The sequence below is a fragment of the Propithecus coquereli genome, unplaced genomic scaffold (genome assembly GCF_000956105.1).
Source record: "Propithecus coquereli isolate 6110/MARCELLA unplaced genomic scaffold, Pcoq_1.0 Scaffold386, whole genome shotgun sequence".
Taxonomy (NCBI): Eukaryota; Metazoa; Chordata; class Mammalia; order Primates; family Indriidae; genus Propithecus; species Propithecus coquereli.
In genome coordinates, this window is record NW_012149574.1 from 1,178,120 (window position 1) to 1,201,089 (window position 22,970).

Consider the following 22,970-nt stretch of genomic DNA (forward strand, 5'->3'; position numbering starts at 1 on the left):
CTGTATGATCTTGAAAAGCTGATTCCACTTGTAAAGCAGCTACAATAGTATTTGCTGATGATCCCTTTTTCAAATGTGTAACTGTCTGAGTAACTCTGTTGTATTCACTGGGTGTATATCTGCAGGTGTTTAGGTCCTTTGGTTCTTCCTTCCTTCCTTCCTTCCTTCCTTCCTTCCTTCCTTCCTTCCTTTTATCCTTCCCTCCCTCCCATGCTCCTGCCATCATTCATCAAACATTCACTAAGGGTTTACCCTGAGTCAGGAGCTATGGGGATATACTAAAGGCGGCCCTGCCCTTGAGGAGCCTGGCCATCTAGTCAGAGAAACAAATGGAAAAGCCACCAATAACATCACAATATGATGGGTATTATAGTAGCAATTATGAGCAGGTGCTGTGAGCACACAGAGGACAGTGACTAATCCTGTGGAGCAGTCAGGAGAGCAACACAGAGGCTGATCAGCCACTTCCTAAGGTAATGAAGCTGGGCTCTTCCACACAGGTCCTGCCATTGCCTACTTGATGCATGAGACCTTGACTCACAGTGTTAGAAAACCTTACATCTAGGAAGGTGCTCAGAGAGATCATCTAGCCTAACCCTCCCATTTACAGATGAGGAACCCAACACATAGAGGTGATGTGGCTTCCCCATGGATACTCAGCTATGGAAGAATCATGATTAGGACCCAAGCTTCCTGTATTCCAGTCTGCATACAGTGCTAGGGCAGAATATGTTGTCATCACTATTTTGAATGCTTGGCTCCACTGAACATCACTTCAAGATCTTTTCCTATTATTCCTCTACGAAATCAAGAAGCTATATAAACACCATAAATGAAGGGAAGAGACAAGCCACACACTAGGAGATGTAATTTTTACATATGTAAAAGACTAAATATCAGTATCTTCAATATATAAGGAATCCTTAAAACTCATAAGAAAAAAACAACCAATGGAAAAATAGGTTAAGGATATAAACAGTGAGTAAAGAGGGGAAGAATGACCAAAGAACATATGAAAAGATACTCATAAATTTATACTCATCAGAAAGGTGAAGTCTCAAAAGTATGACAACATCATGTTTGCAAGGACAAGGAGAAGTAGGTGTTCTTGCACAGTGCTAATAAACAATGGCATATTGCTATTGTTATTTGGTGTACCCACTTCAGAGAGCAAGTTAGCAATATCTGCTATTGAAGTAGTTGAAGATCAGTTCACATTATATCTCAATATTTCCACTACTAAATTTATACACATAAAAAACCTCTTACATATGCACAAGGAATCATGAACAAAAATTTTCACTGCAAGCATTGGTTGCAATAATAAAATTTGGAAACAGCCTAAATGTCAACAAAAATCAGCTAAGTAACAGAAGCATGAATAAATAAATTGTATTCATGAAGTGAAATGCTGTACAGTGGCTAGAAGTGAATGACCTGGAATATGGATCAGTGTGGCTACATCTCACGAAGATAAATTGAGAGCAAGAACAGATTGCTGAAGGATACATACGGTTCCATTTATGTAAACTTTGCAAATAAGCAAAGCAATACTATATTTTTAAACATATACATCTTTAGTAAAATATACACACATGGAAATGATAAACACCAAATTTAAGATAATGGATTTCAAGAACTTTGAAGGATCTGAGACTTTACCCCACTTGCCACTGTGTCATCATGTTTGGAGAAGACACAAGTGTCCTGGGTTGGAAACAAAGAACTTTATCACTCTTGTCATGGCAAGCAGCATTAGCATCACTTCCCCTTGTCCCCAAGTACCATGAAGGTGACGCAAATGGGCCCAGATGGCTGCCTACACACACGCAGTGGGCCGCGCTCCAGGAGAGGAACCCTGAGCCTAGACAACCTAAGTCTTTTATAGTGGGCAGAAAGCCCACCTGCCTTTTGCTCCAGAGGGAAAAGTTGACTATTTTCTGAGGCTGTTTGCTATGCAAATATCCTTGACATAATAGTATAGGAAAAATTTCATTCAGTGCCTGCTTATAAGATGTGCAGAAATCAAGAGACCTATGAAAGACTGTCTCCCCAAAGGGGTGACTTTTGGGGATAGAGGAAGAAATCAAGGAGAGGTGAAAACAGGAAACTTGAATTGTCTTTTTATTTCCTGAGTCTTGGGTACAGAGATGCTTGTTACATTATTTTATGTACTTGTTTAAACATCTAAAATGTTTCATAATAATAATAATAATGATGATGAAGAAGCCATGATGTGCTGGCCTTTGTGTTTGCCTACTTCTGAGCAATGACCCTCATTGTCTTCAAACTCCTTGTCCCCAAAACACACCCTCTTTGCCCTCCTGGCTCATTTGCCGTGGTCTCTAATTACTTCAGTGTTTGACCTGCTTATGCAGGTCAAACTTTGTAGATTAGAGGCCCCCCACGTACAAATGGAAACTGTATTTTAGGATGTGGCTGATAGCTGCCTCCGTTTGTCCCAGCCAGCTGCAGAACTTTGCACGGTCTTTGGCCTCATTAATGTGGTTCATTTCTCCATTGCTCCACCCCGGAAACGAAATACGGTCAGGGGACCCAGGTACTACCTTGAACAGTAGCGTGCTAGCCTTGGTTCTGTGTTAGCACGTTAGTTTTCTAGGATGCTGTGACAAAGTATCACAAACTTGGTGGCTTAAAACTACAGAAATGTATTCTTCCACTGTTCTGGAGGCTAGAAGTCTGAAAGCAAGGTGGCAGCTGGGCATCCTTCCCTGCCTATTCCTTGCTGCTGGTGGTGGCCGCTTAACATTCCTTAGCTCGCAGCTGCGTCACTCCCTTTTCTGCCTCTGTTGTCACCTGGCCTTTTCCCTGTGTGTCTCTGTCTTCGCAGGCTGCTCTCCTCTATGTGCGTGTCTGTGTCCAACTTCCTTTTAGATTTAAGTCCTATTGAATTGGGGCCCACTCCAATGTCCTCATCTTAACTGGATCACATATACAACGACCAGACTTCCAAATAAGGTCACATCATAGGTTCTGGGGTTAGGACCTCAATGTATATTTTGGGGACAGCAAATCAACCTAGGTTTGTAGGATTTTTAAGTAATAAATCGGTCTCCAAAATTCTATCTTTTGCTGTCATTTTATTTTTAGCTCGTATTAATATTTACTTGTTCTTAAAGCAAATTGAAATGGAGGCCAGGCCGGAAAAATCCCTCAGCAGACAAAGCCAGTTAGGCCTCATAAATGCCCTTAATCTTTCTTGATTTGCAAACATAAGCAAAACTTAACTTGAGCTATTTCTTACAAATGCCTATACTAAAGAAAAATGAAACTTCAGGCCAACCAACCAGAAGCCACATACCAACTTATAGAACTAGGGACTTTACAACAGGATAGACCAAATAAGGCAATCGAGGAACTGTAATCATTGATTTTTTTTGGCTTTATTTCTATTTTTACCCTATCAAAGCCTTCCTCTTGTGTTCCCTTAGCTGAGCCCCCAAAACCACTTCTGGTTTGGAGCTGCCCAACTGATGAATTGCTCTTTGCTAAAATAAACTCTTAAAAAAAATCTTTATTGTGCCTCAGTTTATCTTTTAACATTGCCAAGACCTTTAATGGGCTTATGTGTCACAGCTGGGCTGAGTGAAGGCAGGACCTCGGGGAGAGTCCATTATGTGACTGTCGTATGAAAACAGCTGCACCTGAGCAAAGCAGCCTCGCAGTCCTGAGTCTTTTTCTTATTCGAGGCTAGCAAGTCCTGTTAAAGGAAGCATTGTATCCCGGGGTTTTCATAACTACTGCAGGGAGTTGAGCTGCTTCAATCATAGGTTGTACTTTTTAAGAAGATAAGCATTAAAATGATTCCTATAGTTATTGATATGACTGTTTAAAATTCTCTTAGCCTTGATTCAGCCTTGAGAAACTATCTTCTGTACACTTATGCCACAACAAAGAAAAACATGCAGACCTGAATTCTATTTCTGGCACTAACATCTACTAGCTGGGTGGCCTTGGACAAATCACTTAAATTCTCTGGGCCTCAGTTTCCTCAATTGTAGAATGGGAACAGTAACTCTCAGACTATGCATCTGCCCGGGCAGCTTCGTCAATCAAGTGGTAGGTGATGTGGGACAGTGTTTTGTGATCTCACAGAGCACCAGGCAGTGTGGAAGGCAGAGCTATTTCCACTCCCATCTATTCATCAATCAATCAGTTATTGCCTCTCTGTTGCCCAAGTGTGGAGACACACTTACAAGCCCAATCACGCCTGGCAAAGGAAAAAGTTACATCCATCTCACATACGATATTAATTTCTGTTCACAGCTTGGCTTCCAGCTAGCCTGGAACAGCTCGTTCATGTCATTGAAAAGAGCAGTTTACCCCTTGGGAGCTATTTATTCCCTATACTTTTAGATTCTCAGCATTTTGTATTCAGAGCACTTTTCCAGGAAGCGTGCTTTACAGACCTCATCTCACCAATTTCACTATGCCAACAATAATCTAGACATAAACACATTTGTGTAAGCCTTCATCTTTTGGTTTATGATATACATTCTATATTAAAATGTTTAATTCCAATAAAAACATAGGAAAACGTTGAAGAGTATAATCATTGGCAGGCCAGGAATACAGAAAGATACACAGTCAGACTCTGACTACTTTAGGATGAACTTTGTTCATTCGATAAATATTTAACTCCCCATTCTGTGTCAGGCATTGTTCTGGACACAGGAGATGGATTCGTCAGCAGTGTACACATAGTCACTCTCCTCTTTGAGATCAGAGGTTTGCCTGTGGGATGCCTGTTAAACAAGCTATTAAATTATCGTTCCAGTTCCTGTGGGAGTGCACGGAATAGACTTCGGGGAAAGAGTTTCTGAAAGGATGAGTAGGAATTAACCCAAAAAATGCAGGGAGGGCAGAGCAAGAGAAATGTCCAAAGGGAATAGTGTACTAGACATAGGTAAAGGGAAGAAGAAAGGGAGAGTGAGAGGCATGCTTGAAGAATTAAGAGAAAATCAGTGTGGCTGGAGCATGAGTTGTGCGAAGGGCCATTATGGTCCTGAAGAGTGCTATAAGTCATGTTAGGGAGGTCGGGACTTTATTCTAAGGAAAACAGAATGCCTTTGGAAGGTTTTAGGTGCCACTACTGCTGACACAGTCATCCCTGGAAACCCCATGTTGCCTCCATTGCTGCTGGGCAGCTGCTTCCTTGTATCATTGGTTCCCAAGTCAAAGTCTGGGGAAGGCAGATCCGATTGGGAGCGCCCAGGCCACATGCCATGCCTGAGCTTGCTGGTGGGTGAAGGTGGGACGGGGGATGAGAGAGCAAGTGCCTGGTGTTCAGCTCTGTAGTGGAAGGGGCTCTACCTCCCAGCTGAGACTCATGCAGTGGGGAGTTCCCCAAACACACAGGAAAGGGCTACAGATGTTGGGCAGTCAAAACATGGCTAAGCTCCTCTACACCTGGGACCCTTCTTACATGCAATAAATACCAAGGCCATCCTACAGAACAATTGTTCCCTAGAACACATTTTGGGAAATACTGTCCTAGATATTTTTCACAGGAACTGGTGTCAAGACAGGTGTCCTGAAGGCTCTAACCTATCGTGGGCTGCCTTTGCCGCTCACTCCAAGAGCTAAACACCTGTCTCTCCAAGGTTTCTCACAGTTTTTGCATCGGTTTCTCAGTCCCTCTGACCTCCCTCTGGCTGTAGGCATCCCTAGGCTTGGTTCCTAGGAGATAGCCAGCACCTCGTGTTGATTCACCAGCCTCATAGCTCCCTAGTGTGCTCATCTCCTGTGTGTGGTTCCTTTTCTCCTCTCTCTCTTTCCTGCCTCTTTTGTGCTGTCTCTTGCTACGTCTCCTTCTCCTGTGAGGGGACTGAAGAGGGAAAAATAATTATCGTATGGTTTGAGGCAGAGCTCAAGGATCCACTCCCTGGATTTTATTTATATGTTGACTGATTGCACTGCAGGCAAGTTTCTTCCAGAGCTATTCTGAGGCCTACTTAATTAATGCCCTGAAGATGGAAAGGCTATAGAAAATTATTATTATGATTGCGAGAGTTATGATCTGATGTTCATCAGCTATTTATTTCTGTAATAGAATTTATTGTCAGACTGGTGTCATTTATAACATTAAATAAGCGTTTGTCAGGATATAAGTAATACCTAAAGGAAACTGCTTTCTAAACAAGACAAAGCCAATCATCTGCAAACAGCTTCGTCTTCAAAGTCTTCAAAGACAATTTCTTGAGACAAGCAGGAGCGGCTTCAAGGAGGGCCATGTTTAAGAGAGAAATCCATAATCTCATGGTTCAATGGTAGCATGTCTGACTTCAAGAGAGAAAGCCATTTCTAATTGTGGAGTAAACATTGTGGCAGAGATGATACATATAACACTACTTGAATTCACTCTGATGCTCAGTGAGATACTCCTCTTTGAATGGGCAGAGACAGAGGCTGCAGCACCCCAACCTGTCTTCCCCACGCATCTTGATCCCTTCCTATGTCTGGGTCCACATATCTGTTTTCAACAAATGCCATAGCTTGAGAGTACCCCATAAGGACATTTGGGGGGTTGATTCTGGGGCTACTCAGCAACCAAAACCCTTTTATATTTTGGAGGAACTGCACCACTGCAGCCCACTGTGTGAGTCTGTGGGAGGCAAATCTGCCCATGGATGTCAAAGGGGCCAGATACTTGAACAATACTTGGATAGTTGGATGCATCCACTTGGTACTTTCAATCATGAGTAAATGACACAAAAATGCAGACAGAGTTTGGAATTCACTGGTGATGGTGGCATCAGTGGGGTACCTGGCAGCAGGATCCAGGGGCAACCACACTTAATGGCAGTGGAGGGGGTACCTGGGTGAGAACCTCGACCAGACGGTTCCTGCTACATGATTGTTGCTATAATTTTCTGTAGTTTAGTCTCCCTGGGTCCCAAATGTTGCCTGAGTCTGGTAACTCAGGTTTATGAGGTACTCAATATCCTTCTAATAAACTCTTTTTCTCCTTGTCTTTCTCCTTATGTGCCATTTTTTATCCCTTTATTCCCCAGGTCAACATTGTCTCTGTCCCAGAAAGCTATAATTCATCCTCCCTGGTAAAGGTGGTGTGGAGAGAGAGGGAAGATACATACAGATTTTTTTTATTTTTATTTTTTTTTTAGCATGTAGGGGAGAGGGCTAAAATAAAACTGTGGGCATTCATGTGTTACCTTTTTGGCCTGTAACATATGCTCCCAGTTAGGACGTTAATTAAGATAGTTGTGAGTCACTTTGTTCACAAAGGGCAGTTAAATCTAGAGGGACAGAAATAGTCGGTTAGTCCTGTTTGTCATGGTTTATCTTCATGGCTGCTTGGTGGAGACCCAGAAATACCAGTTCTTGGAAATAACACTGCCCTGAAATCAACAGATGGGATAACTGTTCAGGTCTAAGCTGTGCTGTGCCTGGCACAAAGAAGGAACCCAGAATTGACGAAAATAAAACACCACAATAAAATAATAAAATAAAATAAAATAAAATAAGATTGGCCTTCTGGGATCCACAGAGAGTCACAGTAAGACCTCCTGTGGTAGGATGCTGTGGCTCTTTGAAATATTGAAGAAAATCTGACAACTTCACAGTTTGACTTATTGTCAACCCCGCTTGCCTCGCATACACAAACAAATGGGTACCTGGACAATTCATGGGGGAGAAAAAATAACAAAAAAGACTCTTGTTTCAATTTTCAGTAATTGCGATGGAGTCAGACATAAGGCCCTTAAATTCCATGACCAAAAGACAGGACTATGAAAGTATGACTATGATATCTTAGAATTGTTTTTATTGTTGTTGATACACTAACAGGGGCGCTCTCGTGGGATTGAGAGGGATTTAGTAGAAATGTTCTGAGGAAATATCCTCTGGAACCTGAATTACATTCCTGGCTGTGCTTCAGTTTTTTTTTGTTTTTTTTGGTTTTTTTTGGTCACCCTCTGGTGAGCATGTGCTTCAAATTAGTTACATAATTTTGGACAGGTAATTTGCATCACTGGCTCTTAGTTTTCTGTTCTGTTAAGTGAGAAGAGATTAGGTGATTTAAAAGAGACTTTGAACTCTTAAGTTTAAAGTATAATTACCCCTTTGTTATGGCTTCAAAGGATATTTTATACATTTCTTTTAGTGATGGAAAAAAGAACAGAAAAAAGTCCCAATTACATTTCTGTAGCTAAGCAGACTTGACAAAGATAACCTTGTTGACTTGAATACAGGAAATGATGGTGTCGATGGTTTCCTTCGCTGTGCAGAAGGTTTTAGTTTGATATAATCCCATTTGTCTACTTTTTTGTTGTTGTTGCCTGTGCTTTTGAGGTCTTCTCCACAAAATCTTTGCCCAGACCAACATCTTGAAATGTTTCCTCTGGGATTTCTTCTAATAGGTTCATAGTTTTGGGTCTTACATTTAAGTCTTTAATCCATTTTGAGTTGATTTTTATATATGGTCAGAGATAGGGTTCTAGTGTCATTCTTCTGCATATGGAGATCCAGTTTTCCCAGCACCATTTCAAATATGTGGATTTATTTCTGGGTTCTCTATTATATAGAACATTATCATTTAACATGAAAATCACAGATTCTCTTGTATAAACTGTTAATGTTTTAATACACATTGTTAGATACTTACTATATATGAAAGCCAAAGGATCTTAGACTTAGGACTTAATAGAATACAATGCTGACTTCAGTTTTTAAGTAAAATACAGGTCTTCAGCCTTTTTTTTTCTTTGCTAGCCAGCTAATGTATTTAATACTAAGAAAACCACAAGTTTTCCATTTTCAAAATATCCAAGAAAAGAAAAAAAAGGCAATGATTATAAGTGTGTGTGTGTGTGTGTGTGTGTGTGTGTGTGTGTGTGTGTGTATTTAGTGAAATAGAAAAGACTGATTATATCATCTGGCAAGTCCATGAAATGTTCAATATTTTCCTTTGCAAATAAGCAGAAAGGATGCTGAGGCCCCAATTCAAATAGCTCATTAGATGCACCTTGGAATCATTAATGTACCATCTCTGTGTGTTGACATGGGACTTCTGCTAGCTTCAGAACGAAACAATGTAGGAAGAAGCTGGTTAACAAATCTGGGGTGCTGCATGGCAACGTGGTTATATCAACACTGTGTGGTTATTTTTGTTTCAGAAGAAGAAAGAAATGCTGACATCTTTCAGCAAGAAAGAGGCTTCAAGGTATAACAAGTATTTTCAAGTCTCTTGGTCTTTTAGATTCAAGTCCACAGTGAGAAATGATATAGATTACATCAGTCCCCAACCTTTTTGGCCCCAGGACTGGTTTCATGGAAGACAATTTTTCCCATGGACAGGCTGGGGATAGGGGCTGGCAGCAGTGGAGCTCTGTAGCCCAGTCTCTAATAGGCCACTGACCGGTACCAGTCCGTGGCCTGAGGGCTGGAGATCACAGTTATGGAAGATACTTCAAGTATTAATATCAAGTTGAAATCAAAGCAGGAAAGAAAGAAAGGCTGAAAATCTCCACATATTGTATCAGATGCCTAAAATATCCTCTTGGAATGGACTATCACAGCAGCAAAAAAATAAAACAAAACGACAACCTAAAAGCCAAACCCAACATAATAGCAAGCTTATTGACATGATGCTTAGCAGGAATACCAGCAAGGGGACAAAAAAAACCCCAAAAAACAAAAAAACCCAGGAATTGGAGTACTAGTTCAGCACATGTGGCAAGAGTGAAGAGAAAAAAAACAAAACAAAGCAAAACAAAACAAAATCACTTCTAAGCAGTGAGGAACCTCACAGGAAACATTTAAAAGGAAGAAGAAAAAAAAGAGTAGCTTTTACGAAACAGTAAAGTTTTCATTTTCCTGCCTTTAAAGTGTTAGAAATGCTTTTTGGGGGGGGGCAGAATTTTATCCTACTTGTCTACAGTTAAGAAAAAAATTATAATCTGACACATGACAGAAAAGTATCAGCACACCAAATCTTAATGATTGAATAAGATACAAAATGCAATTCACTCATCTTATTATCAGTAGGGTAAATGAAGACCAGGGAGGGAACAGGATTTGCTGAAGGTCCACAGGTACTTAAAGGGATAAAAACACACATCTCCTGGGACCCCAGTCCATGCTCTACCCTAATACTGCTTTGCCTCTTAGTTGTTTGTTGTCCTTGCCTAGGTAAAAGTAAAACATGTTTATTGTAAAATATTTAGAAAATACATAAAAGTACTGAAAAGAGCATTAAAATCTCCTGCAAGCTCACTACCTGGGGATAATGCAAAGTTTAACATATTTCAGAAATCACTAATGAAAACCTGTATTATAAAAATATGGTTGAGTGATGTGGCTCACACCTGTAATCCAAGCACTTTGGGAGGCTGAGGAGGGAGGACTGCTTGAGACCAGGAGTTTGAGACCATCCTGAACAAGGGTGAGACCCTGTTTCTACAAAAAGTTTAAAAATTAGCCGGGCATGGTGGCCTGTTCCTATAGTCTGAGCTACTCAGGAGGCTGAGGCAGGAGGATTGCTTGAGCCCAGGAGTTTGAAGTGGCAGTGAGCTGTGAGTGCCACTGCACTCTAGCCTGGGTGAAAGAGTGAGATGCTGGCTCAGAAAAGAAATTCTGAGAACTTAATAGTCCACGACTTGAAATGGAGAAAATTGTGGACATGAATCAGACACTCAGGAACTTTTGCCTTAGCTATCACTGATATAATTTCATTATTCTGGCTTTCGGTTTCTCATGAAAAAAAATTATGTGCTCATCTCTTTAACTGCAAATTCAAAACTGAAAATTGCTATACTTATTAAATGGTCTAGAGGACGATCTGCTTGGGATCCAACAGACAATCTGCATAATGGGGCCCAAGAGATGACCTGGATGATAACTGATAATGTCACCTGCCTTTGTGATTCCTTAAAAGACATGAAAATAGTATTATTTTGCTAGTGATGCAGAGGGGAGAGAAAAAAACCTACTTTCTGTGTTAGGGTGAGAGAAATAGTCTTAACATACCCACTGTATACAGGTAATATGACTGATTTTAAGGGAAAAAAATCCCATAATACTCGGAATGGTAGGTTATTTATAATGATATTTTAATGTAAATAAAAACAATGAGTAATCGGATCCAATAAGAATCTATGAGTCCATACTGATACCAATAAAATAAATAAGTAAATAAATCAATCAATAAATTAGAGAGAAGAAAAGCTCTTTCTTACAGTAGAATGTCGACTGATAAATGTAGAAGGAACAGTGAATTAGGAAATCACGAGTCAGAAACCCTCGTTGTAATATCTGATTCAGGCAAGAGTAATCAATGGATGCTAAAACTATTTGTTGAAAATTTGATGAGGCACAGGATCTTTACATAGTCTCAAGGTATTGCTTCACAAATTATTTTTTAACTATAAAAGAAAAATAGCAACTTTACAGTGCAGAAACCTGGGAGAAGCTATTTCAATCAATCAACCAATGTTAACCACGCTAGTAATAGGAAAACCCAATATCATGTGCCTCTGATATCATGCACTTGGGATACAACGTCCATCCTGTGACGTTCTGTCCAAAATGTATACCCTGAGTACAATCGTGAGAAAACATCAGACAAATCTGAATTGAGGGACAATCTATAAAATAACTGGCTGTACTCTTCAAAAATGTTGAAGTCTTGAAACACAAAGAAAGAATGAGGAAAGATTCCAGATTAAGGAACTAAAGATTCCTGACAGTTAAAAGCAACATGCATTATTGAATTGGATCCTGGACCAGATGAAAAAAACACCTTTTTTTTTGCCTCAGAAGAAATTATTGGGAAATTGGTGAAATTTGAATAAGGCCTATAGATTAAATAGTAGCATTATAATAATGTTAATTTTGTGATTCTGGTAATTGTTTAATGGCTATATAAGAAAATGCACTTATTCATGGAAAATATACACTGAAGTATTTAGAGACAAAGGAGCAACATGTCTGTAACTTACAATCAAGTGTGTCAGGAAAAAGTATTCTGTTTTAAAGGAGAGAGAATGCTAAAGCAAATTTGACAAAATGTTAACAATTGAGAAATATGAGAGAAGGGCATATTGGAGTTCTTTATACTGTTCTCACTTTTCTAAAAGTTTCAAATTACTTCAAAATTTAAATTTACAGAAAAAAAGCAATAGGTAGAGGATTCTAGGAAGAAGGTGTCAATAGCAGCATAGATTTTGAATCTCTCTTGATGTCCCCTGTGAAAACAGAGCAACTGCAATAGAGAACCAAAATTCGAAGAAGAATATCTGCAAAAAAAAAATCCTAAGTGATAAGGTATCTCTATTAACCCTAAAATATGAGTGGGTGGGAAAAAAATTATCAATAGCTTCAACACCTGTACAGTGTTAGCAACTGGGAGGTGTAGCAGAGGAAAGGCATGGAGCTCTGTGGACCTGAGAATTAGAGAACCCCAAAATTCTTCAAAAGGTGCTCACTGAGAAGACTGGAGGGCCAATCGGAAAATAGCAGGTGAACCTGAAGGGGTTTTTTTTGGCTCCAATTTTTGGTAAGTGTAAGGATACTTCAGGTAGTATAGAACATTCTGAAACAGTGTGGGCCTCATGAATTCTCAAAATTAACTAATGAATACTCCCATCCTAGACAAAGCCCTGCCAGAGAAAAAGCTGTGGGAGTTGAATTCAAATCAAGCAGGTTGGAGAATATATGGGCAAAAGAAAGAGAAAGTCTCCATAAAATGGGGGAGGTAAGCTGTGGAAGCAGGTCTCAGAAAGAAAAATCACATTTTGATCACTTCCAAAACACAACAGAAGGAAGCTAGGAAATATACCTAGATCTTTGTTTCCTTTCTAAAAGTAAGGATACTCAGCAATGTAAACATGAGCGATAGACAATAATTGCTGTTAAATCTTATACAAAGTCACTGCAAATAAAAGAGAATAAGAAACAGAAAATATCATTTCAAATACTGAACATATGCCAGAAAGCCATGACTATAAAACAGATGAAAACTATAGCCTAGTTTTAAAAAATGAGTTAAAAAATTATGAAAATTTTTAAAACTGTGAAAGAAGAATATAAATCAGAACTTTAAAAATTCAAAAATTGATGATTGATAAAATAAATGTTTAAAAAAGGAAGCGGCAGAACTCAGAAAAAATCAGAAATCTAAAAATTATTTCATAAATAAATATTAAATTTGAAGGAGCACAAGAATATAATAAATACCTCGGTAATTTCTTAAGGAAAATCGAAGGTGAAATGGAGGAAAAAACTTTAAATTCAGGCAGGAAATAAAGAAAGTGATAAAAGTAATTCTGGAAAAATGATAGTTATAGAAAACAACAAAGAAGGGCCAATATAAGTATAAAGAGAATGCCTGAAGAAGATAATCAAGCGTTGGGTCAGACTAATACTAAAAATGCCAATTCAAGAAAACATTTCTGAATTAAAAAAAAAATAAATCATTGAAGCTACATAGTGAAAAGTTACACCACATACATGGGAAAGTTGACCTACAAAATATAGTCTGGTAAAACTGTTGGATTTTAAAGAAAAAGGGGAAAAATTCTTCCAGGAATCCAGGAAGAAAAATAAAGTTGCTTATAAGGGAAAGAAAATCATTTTGTCATCACTTTTGCCAGAAGACAAAGGAGTAACATATTTAAAACTCAAGGAAAAAAATGTGAGCCAAGGATTTTATATCCAGCCAAACAGTCCTTCAAGTACAAAGGTTTCAGGAAAACTGTTATGAACATGAAAGAACTCTGGGAATATTGTTCCCATGACTTCTTCCTGAATTATTCCCTAGACAATAAGATTTAGACAACCAGAATGACTGGAGGACATTAACATAAAAACTAGATCTTTAAATATATAGGTGCCTATAGAACCAAGACTAAAAGTTGGTTACAAGAAAGACAGTATAGCTTATAATGACTATATCCTGTAATAATGCAGACACAAATAACCAAAATGGAGGGTGAATGGAGAGAATATATGATAGAATAAGTTCATTCCTTTCTTTTTCTTTCTTTCTTTTTTTCTTTTTTCTTTCTTTCTTTTTTTTTTTTAGAGACAGGGTCTCGCTCTGTCACTCAGGCTGGAATGCAGTGGTGCAATCGTAGCTTACTGTAACCTCGAACTTCTGAGCTCAAGACATACTCCTGTCTCAGCCTCCTGAGTAGCTAGAACTACAGGCAGGCATGATCATACTTGGCTATTTTTTTAAAAAGATTTTTTTTGTAGAGACACTCTCACTAATGCCCAGGATCATTAATTTCTTTATAGATATTAACTAGGTATTTGGATTTGGGAGTTGAAGAAAGAGAGGGAGAGAGGAAGATATCAGCTAATTTCAATATTGTTCATCATTGAGAAATAATAGACAATAGACAAAAATAGAGGAGACTAAGGGCATTATGTAAGTGTATTAGTAAAAAGGAAACCATTAGAACAGAGAAAAAACATTGCTTAAAAATAACCATTTTATTTTACAGACCGTTACTTACAGAGAAATAGAGGGAAGGGGATGCAAAGGACAAGGATAGAAGCTAGGATTCTTTGAATATATCATATTTTGGAGATTTTTGTTTTTAATTTTCAAACAAAATTAAGAAGCAATCTCTAAAAGTCAGAAGCAAAATGAAACAATGGAACAAACAAATTGATAGCATAACTGTACTAAAAGGAACTATGCTACATTAGTTTAGAGAACAGTAATTTGACTCAGCAGCCATGATGAAATGTAATCTAAGGTTTAAAAAATTACAAAAATAAATTTTAAACTGTTTCCAAGAATCTTATTGTTGGTGGTACTGATAATATTGAAAATGTATGTATACTATGGGATAAAGAAAATGAGTAACTACAATAGTTTGATGTCCTTTCCCAATACAATCTCATGTTGAAATTTGATCCCCAGTATTAGAAGTGGGGCCTAATGGGAGATGTTTAGGTCATGGGGGTGGATCCCTCATGAATGGCTTGGTGCTGTCTTCATGGTAACAAATTCTTGCTCTATTAGTGCCAATGACAGCCACCACCTCCTCCTAGCCCTCTCTTGCTTCCTCTCTCACCATGTGAGCTCTACACACATTGGCTCCTTTCTCCTTCCACTGAATGGAAGCAGTCTGAAGCTTTCACCAGGTGCCTAATCTTCCAGCCAGAATTGTGAGCCAAATAAACCTTTTTCCTTTATGTTAATAAATAATCCAGCCTTTATAGCAACACATATGGACTAAGATAGTAACTAAGTTGATCTAGTTGAGAATGAGCATTTTTGGCATGAAAGATAGGAGATATAGATAATATAATATCAATGAGGTTATGTAAAAATACTATATTTCTGAAGTTGAAATGGAAGTAATGTATAAACTTATGATATAATGTATTCCTTAGCTCATTCCACTGAAAGGGCTTAGAAAAAATTTACCAATCCATTCTTAATGAGGCCCTGTAGTTCCCAAGCTATGAGCTTTAAAAAGATCAAAGGAAGCTGACCTTCCTGGAGAAATGGCCAGTTGTAGAATGGGGACAGAAATAACTTTTCATGTAAGAAAGCAAGGAAGCTGTCAGAGAGCATTTGGGTTTTACCAAGAGAATTCAGGAGCCAACTTGGCTCACTGGCCAAAGATGGAAAATTTGAACTTAAATAAGAATAAAAGCTGCAATAAATTAAAATATATCAAATATATTTAAACCTATAACCTCATGATTATGCTAAATAAGATCTCATTAATCATCATTATGGGATGCTAGAAGACCAACTTATTATTCTGAAAATTGGTAAATAAAGGTAGAGAATGAAGTACTCCATGTTACTGGAGTAACAACTCCATGTTACTCCATGTTTTTGTTTTATTTTATTTTGGAGCAAAAATGGTTACTTTATGTTTCTTCACAAACAGCAGCTTAAGGTAACCAATTAGCTGATGAAGAGAAGTTTCTCATTACTGAAATATTCCAGTGTATAAAATGGAAAATAAATGATAGAATTAAAATATCATTATCTTACTTCTCCTAATGAATTCATGGAACTAGGCAAAGATGATCCATGGTGGCTATCATCAAAAAAAGAGACAAGCAAACATTATGTGCTTCTGGGGGGAAATATACAGTACCACCTCTCATGTAGTCTTGCCAAAAAAGAAATCAGATATATTTTTCCATACCTGAAATGTCTTTCCCTTTCTTTCTGCCTATTAAAATTCTTCTTATCTATCGTGACCTTTTCAAGTCTCATTTCCTCAAATAAATCTACGTGTGGGATGTACGATTTCTTTTAGGTCTTGTAGTACCTGGAGCAGTGCTATACAATAAAAATAAAATGTGAGCCACATATGTGTTTGAAAATTTTCTAATGCCCATATTTAAAAAGTAAAAAGAAACAGGTAAAGTTAATTTTATGAATATAGTGTATTTAATCTAATATATCAAAAAATTATCAAACACGATAAAAATATATTTTTGATATGGTATGTATTCTACACTTAACAGCACATCTTAATTCAGACCAGTCACATTTCAAGTGCTCAGTGGCCACCTATGGATAGTGGCTACCATATTGGACAGCACAGACTTAGAGAATCCGTTTTACAATTTAGCATCTGATTATCAGGTCTGGGCAGGCAGAAGGCAGGTCTTCCATATTAGACCCATAATTGGAGTAATGTCAGCCCGCCAATACCCTTGTAACACGCTGATGCCCTGTTTTCAGAGTCTCAGAGAAAAATGTGGGAGGCGACTGCTATGGGTTGAATGTTCATGTATTCCACCAAAATTCACATGTTGAAATTTAATCTCCATATGATGGTCTTTGGAAATAGGGCCTTTGGGAGGTAATGAGGTAATGAGCGTGGAGCCCTCATGGTGGGATTGGTGCCCTCATAAGAAGAGACACAACAGATCATGCTTCTCTCTCTATTCTCTTAGCCATGTGAGGACACAGTGAGAAGGCAGCTGTCTACAAACTGGAAGCAGGCCCTCACCAGACATGGGATTTGCTGATGTTCATCTGTTTTATCAGCCCAGATGGACTGCGACAGTGACCAATCATCCACATAATGTGCTAATGAGATGATTTGTTCCTCCAACAAGCGCTAGTCCAGTTCAGCACGAGGCCATGGGAGGACAGCAGAGGAGGCTTGTTGGCCTCAGTACCTAAAGACTAAGCATTCTCTATATGAGACAGAGAGAACTGAGACCATCATATCAAAGTTTCTAATTCTTTTAGGTAACTAGTTATGTATATAGCTAGAACTTACCACGGTGAGTCCACATATGGTATTTCATTGTTCATGAGGACTGGGTAGGATTTTTGAATCTGGATCCAAGAGACTGGTATAACTGGTTCTAGATATACAACTACTGGTGGATATTAATAAAGCCAAGAATTGTTCCTTGGGCTTAGAAATGTATAATATATGTCATTAAAAGATAAATATCTCAGTTAATGTACAAAATAAAAGAACCATTTCCAGGGAAGCATTTCAAATTCAAAATTCTACGGCGAACAATGAATTCTGTTACTGGAAGCCTCAGAGAAGACAGCCAGTGGCACAGGGGTTGATTTTTATTAAAGGGCTTCTTATCACCATCTAGCTCAAATAGAAACATCTGATTGGGGCTGCCACCTGTCTCTACAAGGGTATTCTCATTTCCCAGTAAACCTGTGTTTGTGCCCTCTGTCCCAGGCAAACATATCCCTGGCAATTTTCCCAACTAGGTGATTTCCTTCCAGTTTGGTTGAGCCTGGTGGTTACAGAACACCCTGTTTGCACAGTGTAACCCTACTCCCCTCAAAAGGAGTCTCCAGACACTTTCCCTCCAGAGAAATGAAATAAACCATGATCTTGCCTAATCTGTACCTTCAATCATTGTTTTCATTATTCTTCTTTGAACCAGTCAGTCCGTTCTTTTTTTTTTTTTTCAGGGTATTATGAGGGTAAAAACATTATGGTTACACTTTATGTCTTTGCCTCACCCAAGCGAGGGTTAGAGGTGTGCCCTTCCCCTCTACAATGCTCCCCATGTCCGTTAGTTGTGGGTTTACCTCCCCATCCCCCTAATCCCTGGAGAGTATTACTGCCACGTGAACACACTACGGTTCATCAGTTAGTACCAATTTGAGGGTGAGTACAAGTGGAGCCCATTCTTCTGATCTTGTGATACCTCACTTCTGATAATAGGCTCAAATTCAATCCAGGAAAATATAAGAGGTGCTAGATCACTGTCATTTCTTATAATTGAATAATATTCCATTGTATACATATACCAAATTTTAATAATCCACTCATGAATTGATGGGCATTTGGGTTGTTTCCACTTCCTTGCAATCAGTCACTCCATTCTTTCAGTGACTTTTTTTTAAAATGGCAACTTCGTATTTACATTACTCTATGCCTGGAGGGCATGTGAGACTTTTCCTGGTGCTGAGTTCAGCCAATTAGCATGACATGAGCTTGGCTAACTGGTTCTCCGGGACAGCATTGGTTTGGACGATGCAATGGCTGACAGGAAAGATTAGGAGCAACGTCTACCACAACAGCTTCCTCCCTTCACCAAAGCCTAAACTTAGAATAGACTTTCTCTTTCAATGCACAAGAAAAATAATGGTAAATAACAATGGCTTGAAGAATAAAGAAAAAAAATTGAATCTCAGAAATTCGAGATTTTTTTTTACTAAACCAAATTCTTTGCTGCACTGAAGAGGAGTGTTGGGCAATGACCCTGCAGGGTGGGGAGACCTACCTGACCATGACTTTGGTCAGGTTAGAGGAAAAACAGCCATGTCCAAACTTCTGCTCTGGAGAGCATAGATCTGGGATCATAGATCTTTATTTGGTAGAGCCCTTTAGTGAGTTTGGGGTTGGCGATGGAAGCAAAAATTACACAACATGGGAGAGTAACAAAAATTTGAGGGTGGAGGCAAACATTTGGGGGCGTGAGTGAGGGGATGGGCAAGAAGATGGTGATAAGCCGGGGTCTGAAAGAGAGTGCCACTACCTTGAAATCCAAATTGCTGACACAGTGTTGCCTAGGTTTCTGACTTAATCCATCACCTATCCTATGTTGTGCTATAATTCCCTTATGTTATTCCAGACTCTCAGTAAAATTCTGCTACATCCAACAGCTTTGTGTTCATAGAAGATGAGGCTGCTAGTATCCATCATGGGGCAAAAAGAATTAAGGAGAGAGTAGCCATCGATAGAAACTGAAAGTAATGATTTGGACATACAGATCAGGAAAATGTCATCTCTGGAGAAATCAACAGGTCTGGCTGGTAGGAGAGGAGGATAATTTCCCATAGTAAGTGGGTTGAGGGTTCCACTGTCTTATTTACATTTTAAAGATTGGTCCCTGAAAGCTGTAAGATTTGAGGTCATCTGGTTTATATTTTAGTGAATACTGGCATTAAAATAATTGAAATTGTTATCTGCCAGCCTCACGTCTCCCAATTTTGTATTTCTCAGACTAGTAACATTTTAATGAAAATTCTAGGGATTGCTTGGGTTGTCAACTTTTTATTGTATTATGCAAAGATATTTTTAAACTATTTGTTTCATAAAATAAAGGGCATTTCAACATACATATAGTCCAAATAGAAATGGAATTATAGAACAATTTTTAAAAATTTTGTTTTTGTGAAAAATAAAATTTGTTCTATGAAAACATTTGTTTTTATGTTTTTACCTGAAATTATCTCACATTTTTCAACTTATTTAAATTGAAAATGAAAATAATATATATTTCATTTTATTTAGCTTCAGCTTAAAGATTCTTTAACCCTTTCTTCACTTATTCATTCGTTTTTGCAAAAACATTTATAAACCTCTTATGTGCCACACCCTGTGCTAGCACTAGGCCACAGAGGTGAACAGGACTGTGCCCTTGCTCTCAATAGCTCAAGATTTACTAGGAAATTCAAGCAGGTGGTCTCAACTGCAAAACTCATACAATACTAAGGGGGGAAAGGCAAAGGCAATATTTGAAAAGCAGACAATGTCTCTCTAAGCAGAACTGCAAGAAATACCAAAGCTTGGTATCAGGATTTACTTGGCAGATGTAATTTGAGTTTCCTTACCAATGATTTAGGGGGAAGCTGACATTTACCCAGAGACCATGGGGTTTTTCAGATTTTTTTTCTGTTCCCAGCCAATCACAGGGCTAGGAACGTACCTCATGTGCAATATGTCAGTCACACTGGCTAGGAAGAGGTCAGGTTTATGGGGTTTGGGAAACAATAACTGCCCCCTCCTGCTTGTCTACCATGGAATGGCTTTCACACAGCCACTCTGCTCACTACTGGACACAGAGGATGCACAACCTGAAAGTTACTGGAGGATGGAGCGGGATGAAGTCTGTGCTGCCATGGTTACAGCACCATAGGATTTGGTGCCAGACTAGAGATGGGCACTCGGGACACTTCCTCACTTCACACAACTGGAAGATGTCTGGGAGTCCCGATGGTCACAGTGGTCCCTCCTGTTCAATACCAGCCTCCCTCACTATCTGAAGCAATGAGGTTTTTCAAGTTCTGATTGTGGGTGATAATCAGAGAGGTAGGTATATCATGGTATCCCGATCATCTGGTTCTGGAATCCCTGAGGGAGTGGGGCATGCTGGCTACATAAACACATCTATGTGGGAAGACGATCCAGAGGCAGGTACACTGGGTAGTTCTTGCTTCCCCCCGTCCCGTGCTCCAGAGGTACCATATCAGAGAAGAAAAGTGAACTACACGCATTTTCTTACATTATATAATCAGAGTTCACATGTCAAAGGGATAGTTCTGTAACAGTCATCTTTTCCCCCCTTGTCTCACCTCAACTCTTGCCAGAAATGTGTCTAGAACTTTCGCACAATTATTCACCCTTATTTAAAGTCAAAACCTGGATAGATCAGCTGATGGCTGCAGTTCCTATGTCTTTGACCAGGTCTTTTGGTGTCTCTGAAGCACAACGTGTGACAATGGTACAGAAACGCGGGAAATGACTGTTGAATGCACAGAGGTTCTGCAGCTTCCGTCCATTCTCGCACAATTTCCATTTTAGACTCAGCGGCTCTCCCTTCCCATGTGCTATGAAATACAAGGGGCTGGCGGAATCATCCAGATGAAATGAGGTTCCTTCTCTGCAGGGGATTAGCAACAGAGGTGCGGTCTCCCCTTCCCCACCTCATCCCGAATCTCCAGAAATAGAGACTTTCCTGGAGAAAGGCCCAGCAGGGAGCCAGGACCCGCAGACAGTGCGGGGGAACTAGTGCCCCTGCAATGCCCAGAAATGCCGGCGACCAGGCCAGGAGAGGCGCCAGGTGAAGCGGAGTTGTCCCTGAGGCTGGTTGCAGCAGGTCGGGCGGCAGGGCAGTGATTGCTTCGGAGGGGAAAGGGAAACAGGGTCTCCCAGTCCCTGATGTCTCCCAGGGTCGATCCCCAAGGGAACCCAAAGCAGTGACTGGGCTCTAAAATCGCGCAAGTTTTAGGAGTTGAGCGAAGGGAGCGGGTGTCTTACCTGGCCTGGCTGGCTGGTGTAGTTGAAGGAGTAGATGTTCTCGGTGCTGAGGCTCACCACCCCGCTGTAGACGTGATCAAAATCGGCGCCCCTGGCAGGGTCGCCGGGGTCGCGGCGCGGCGCCAGGGGCTGCACCGGGGGCTTCGCGGGTTGCCCGAGCACCGCCGCCCGCAGGAGCCAGGGCAGCGCGCAGAGCAGCGCGAGCCGCGGGCAGCCGCGCATGGTGGGCGCCGCGCCCGGGCCCCGAGGCAGAGCCGCCTTGCGGAGCCGGCGAGCGCGGAGAGGGTCCTCCCAAAGCCGGGCGGCCGGCCGGTCGTCGGCTTCAGCGCAGCGCGGGCGGTGCCTGCAGCCCCGCGGGGGAGAGCCGGCAGCGCGCTGACGAGAGCCGATCAAATATTGATGCTGCCTCCCGGGGTCTCCACGGCAGGTCACGGGGGGAGAGTAGGGGAGACGGGAGATGTGGGGGTGGGGAGCTGCTGCTTTTTCCTCCGGCTTCTATGTCCCCTCTTTTTCATCGCCGAGAATCCCCCACTTACCCAGCCAGAATTTCGACCAGTCTCTTCCCCTCAAGCTCGACAACGGCAATAGCAGAAAAGGCACTGGAGACATTAAAAAGAAATATCCATTAGTCGCGAAGCGTCAACCTGACCAGACATCGAGGACGAAATTCGGTCCGTTTCCAATAAACGTGCACCCCGGCTGCAGGCGAAGAAATAGGAAGCACAAGAGCCCGTCCCCCAGGAGGGTGCACGAGTTCGCTTTCCCAGGCTGCTACCTGCAGAGAACTCTTGCCGGTCTGAATGAATGATGACTATTCCCTAGTCTCCCTTCTCTAGTGGAACCCCTTCTCAGACACCTGTTTCATTTCCTTATTACCTGCTGTTCTCCAAGGAGAGCCTCACGTCATCACTTTCTCTCTCCCTCGCCATATGTGTATGTGTGTAAATATGGACAGTAAAAAAAAGAAAAAGATATGGTAAAGAGAACAATTTCCAGCACCCCCTCGAGTCTGGTCCCGGAAGTTGTCAAAGAGGACTCAGAATAACTGGATTTACGCAAAGGCATTTCTTTCCATCCCAGTCTCTTGCCTGCTTTATCTCTGTAATGACTTCTTCCAGATTCTGGGAAAATCCTGAGGATTCTAAATTGTTTTTAAAAACGCAGAAACCATAGAACATCATAAAAAGGAAGTACCCGTCTGGCAAAAAATTAGGAGATTAGATTTAAACGGTTAAAGAGGCGGGTAAGGAGTAGGGTGAGAAAAGGATCCAGCAGAAGTCCTCGGAGAACATTAAACAATCACAATTTAGATGTTGAAGAGGACTCACTGTTTTATTTTAGCTTCAAGTTATTTGTACGCTAGAAAAAATATAATTGTGACTTGAAGGAACATTAAAAAAGAAACCACAAAGAAGAAAAAGATCTTGTTCAAAGACTTAAGATTGCAGATTAAAATTCTAGTACTTACCATTT

At 40.2% G+C, this 22,970-nt stretch overlaps 1 protein-coding gene across 1 annotated transcript in view; it reads right to left on the minus strand.

Annotated features, from left to right (window-relative positions):
- The window catches only part of SIDT1 (SID1 transmembrane family, member 1), a 104,518-nt gene extending 82,799 nt beyond the window's left edge, over window positions 1-21,719 (minus strand). Inside the window, exon 1 of the mRNA XM_012652217.1 lies at window positions 21,498-21,719. Coding sequence (XP_012507671.1) covers window positions 21,498-21,719 — 222 coding nt within the window. The remainder of the gene's footprint in view (window positions 1-21,497) is intronic.
- Between the last annotated feature and the right edge of the window lie 1,251 nt (window positions 21,720-22,970).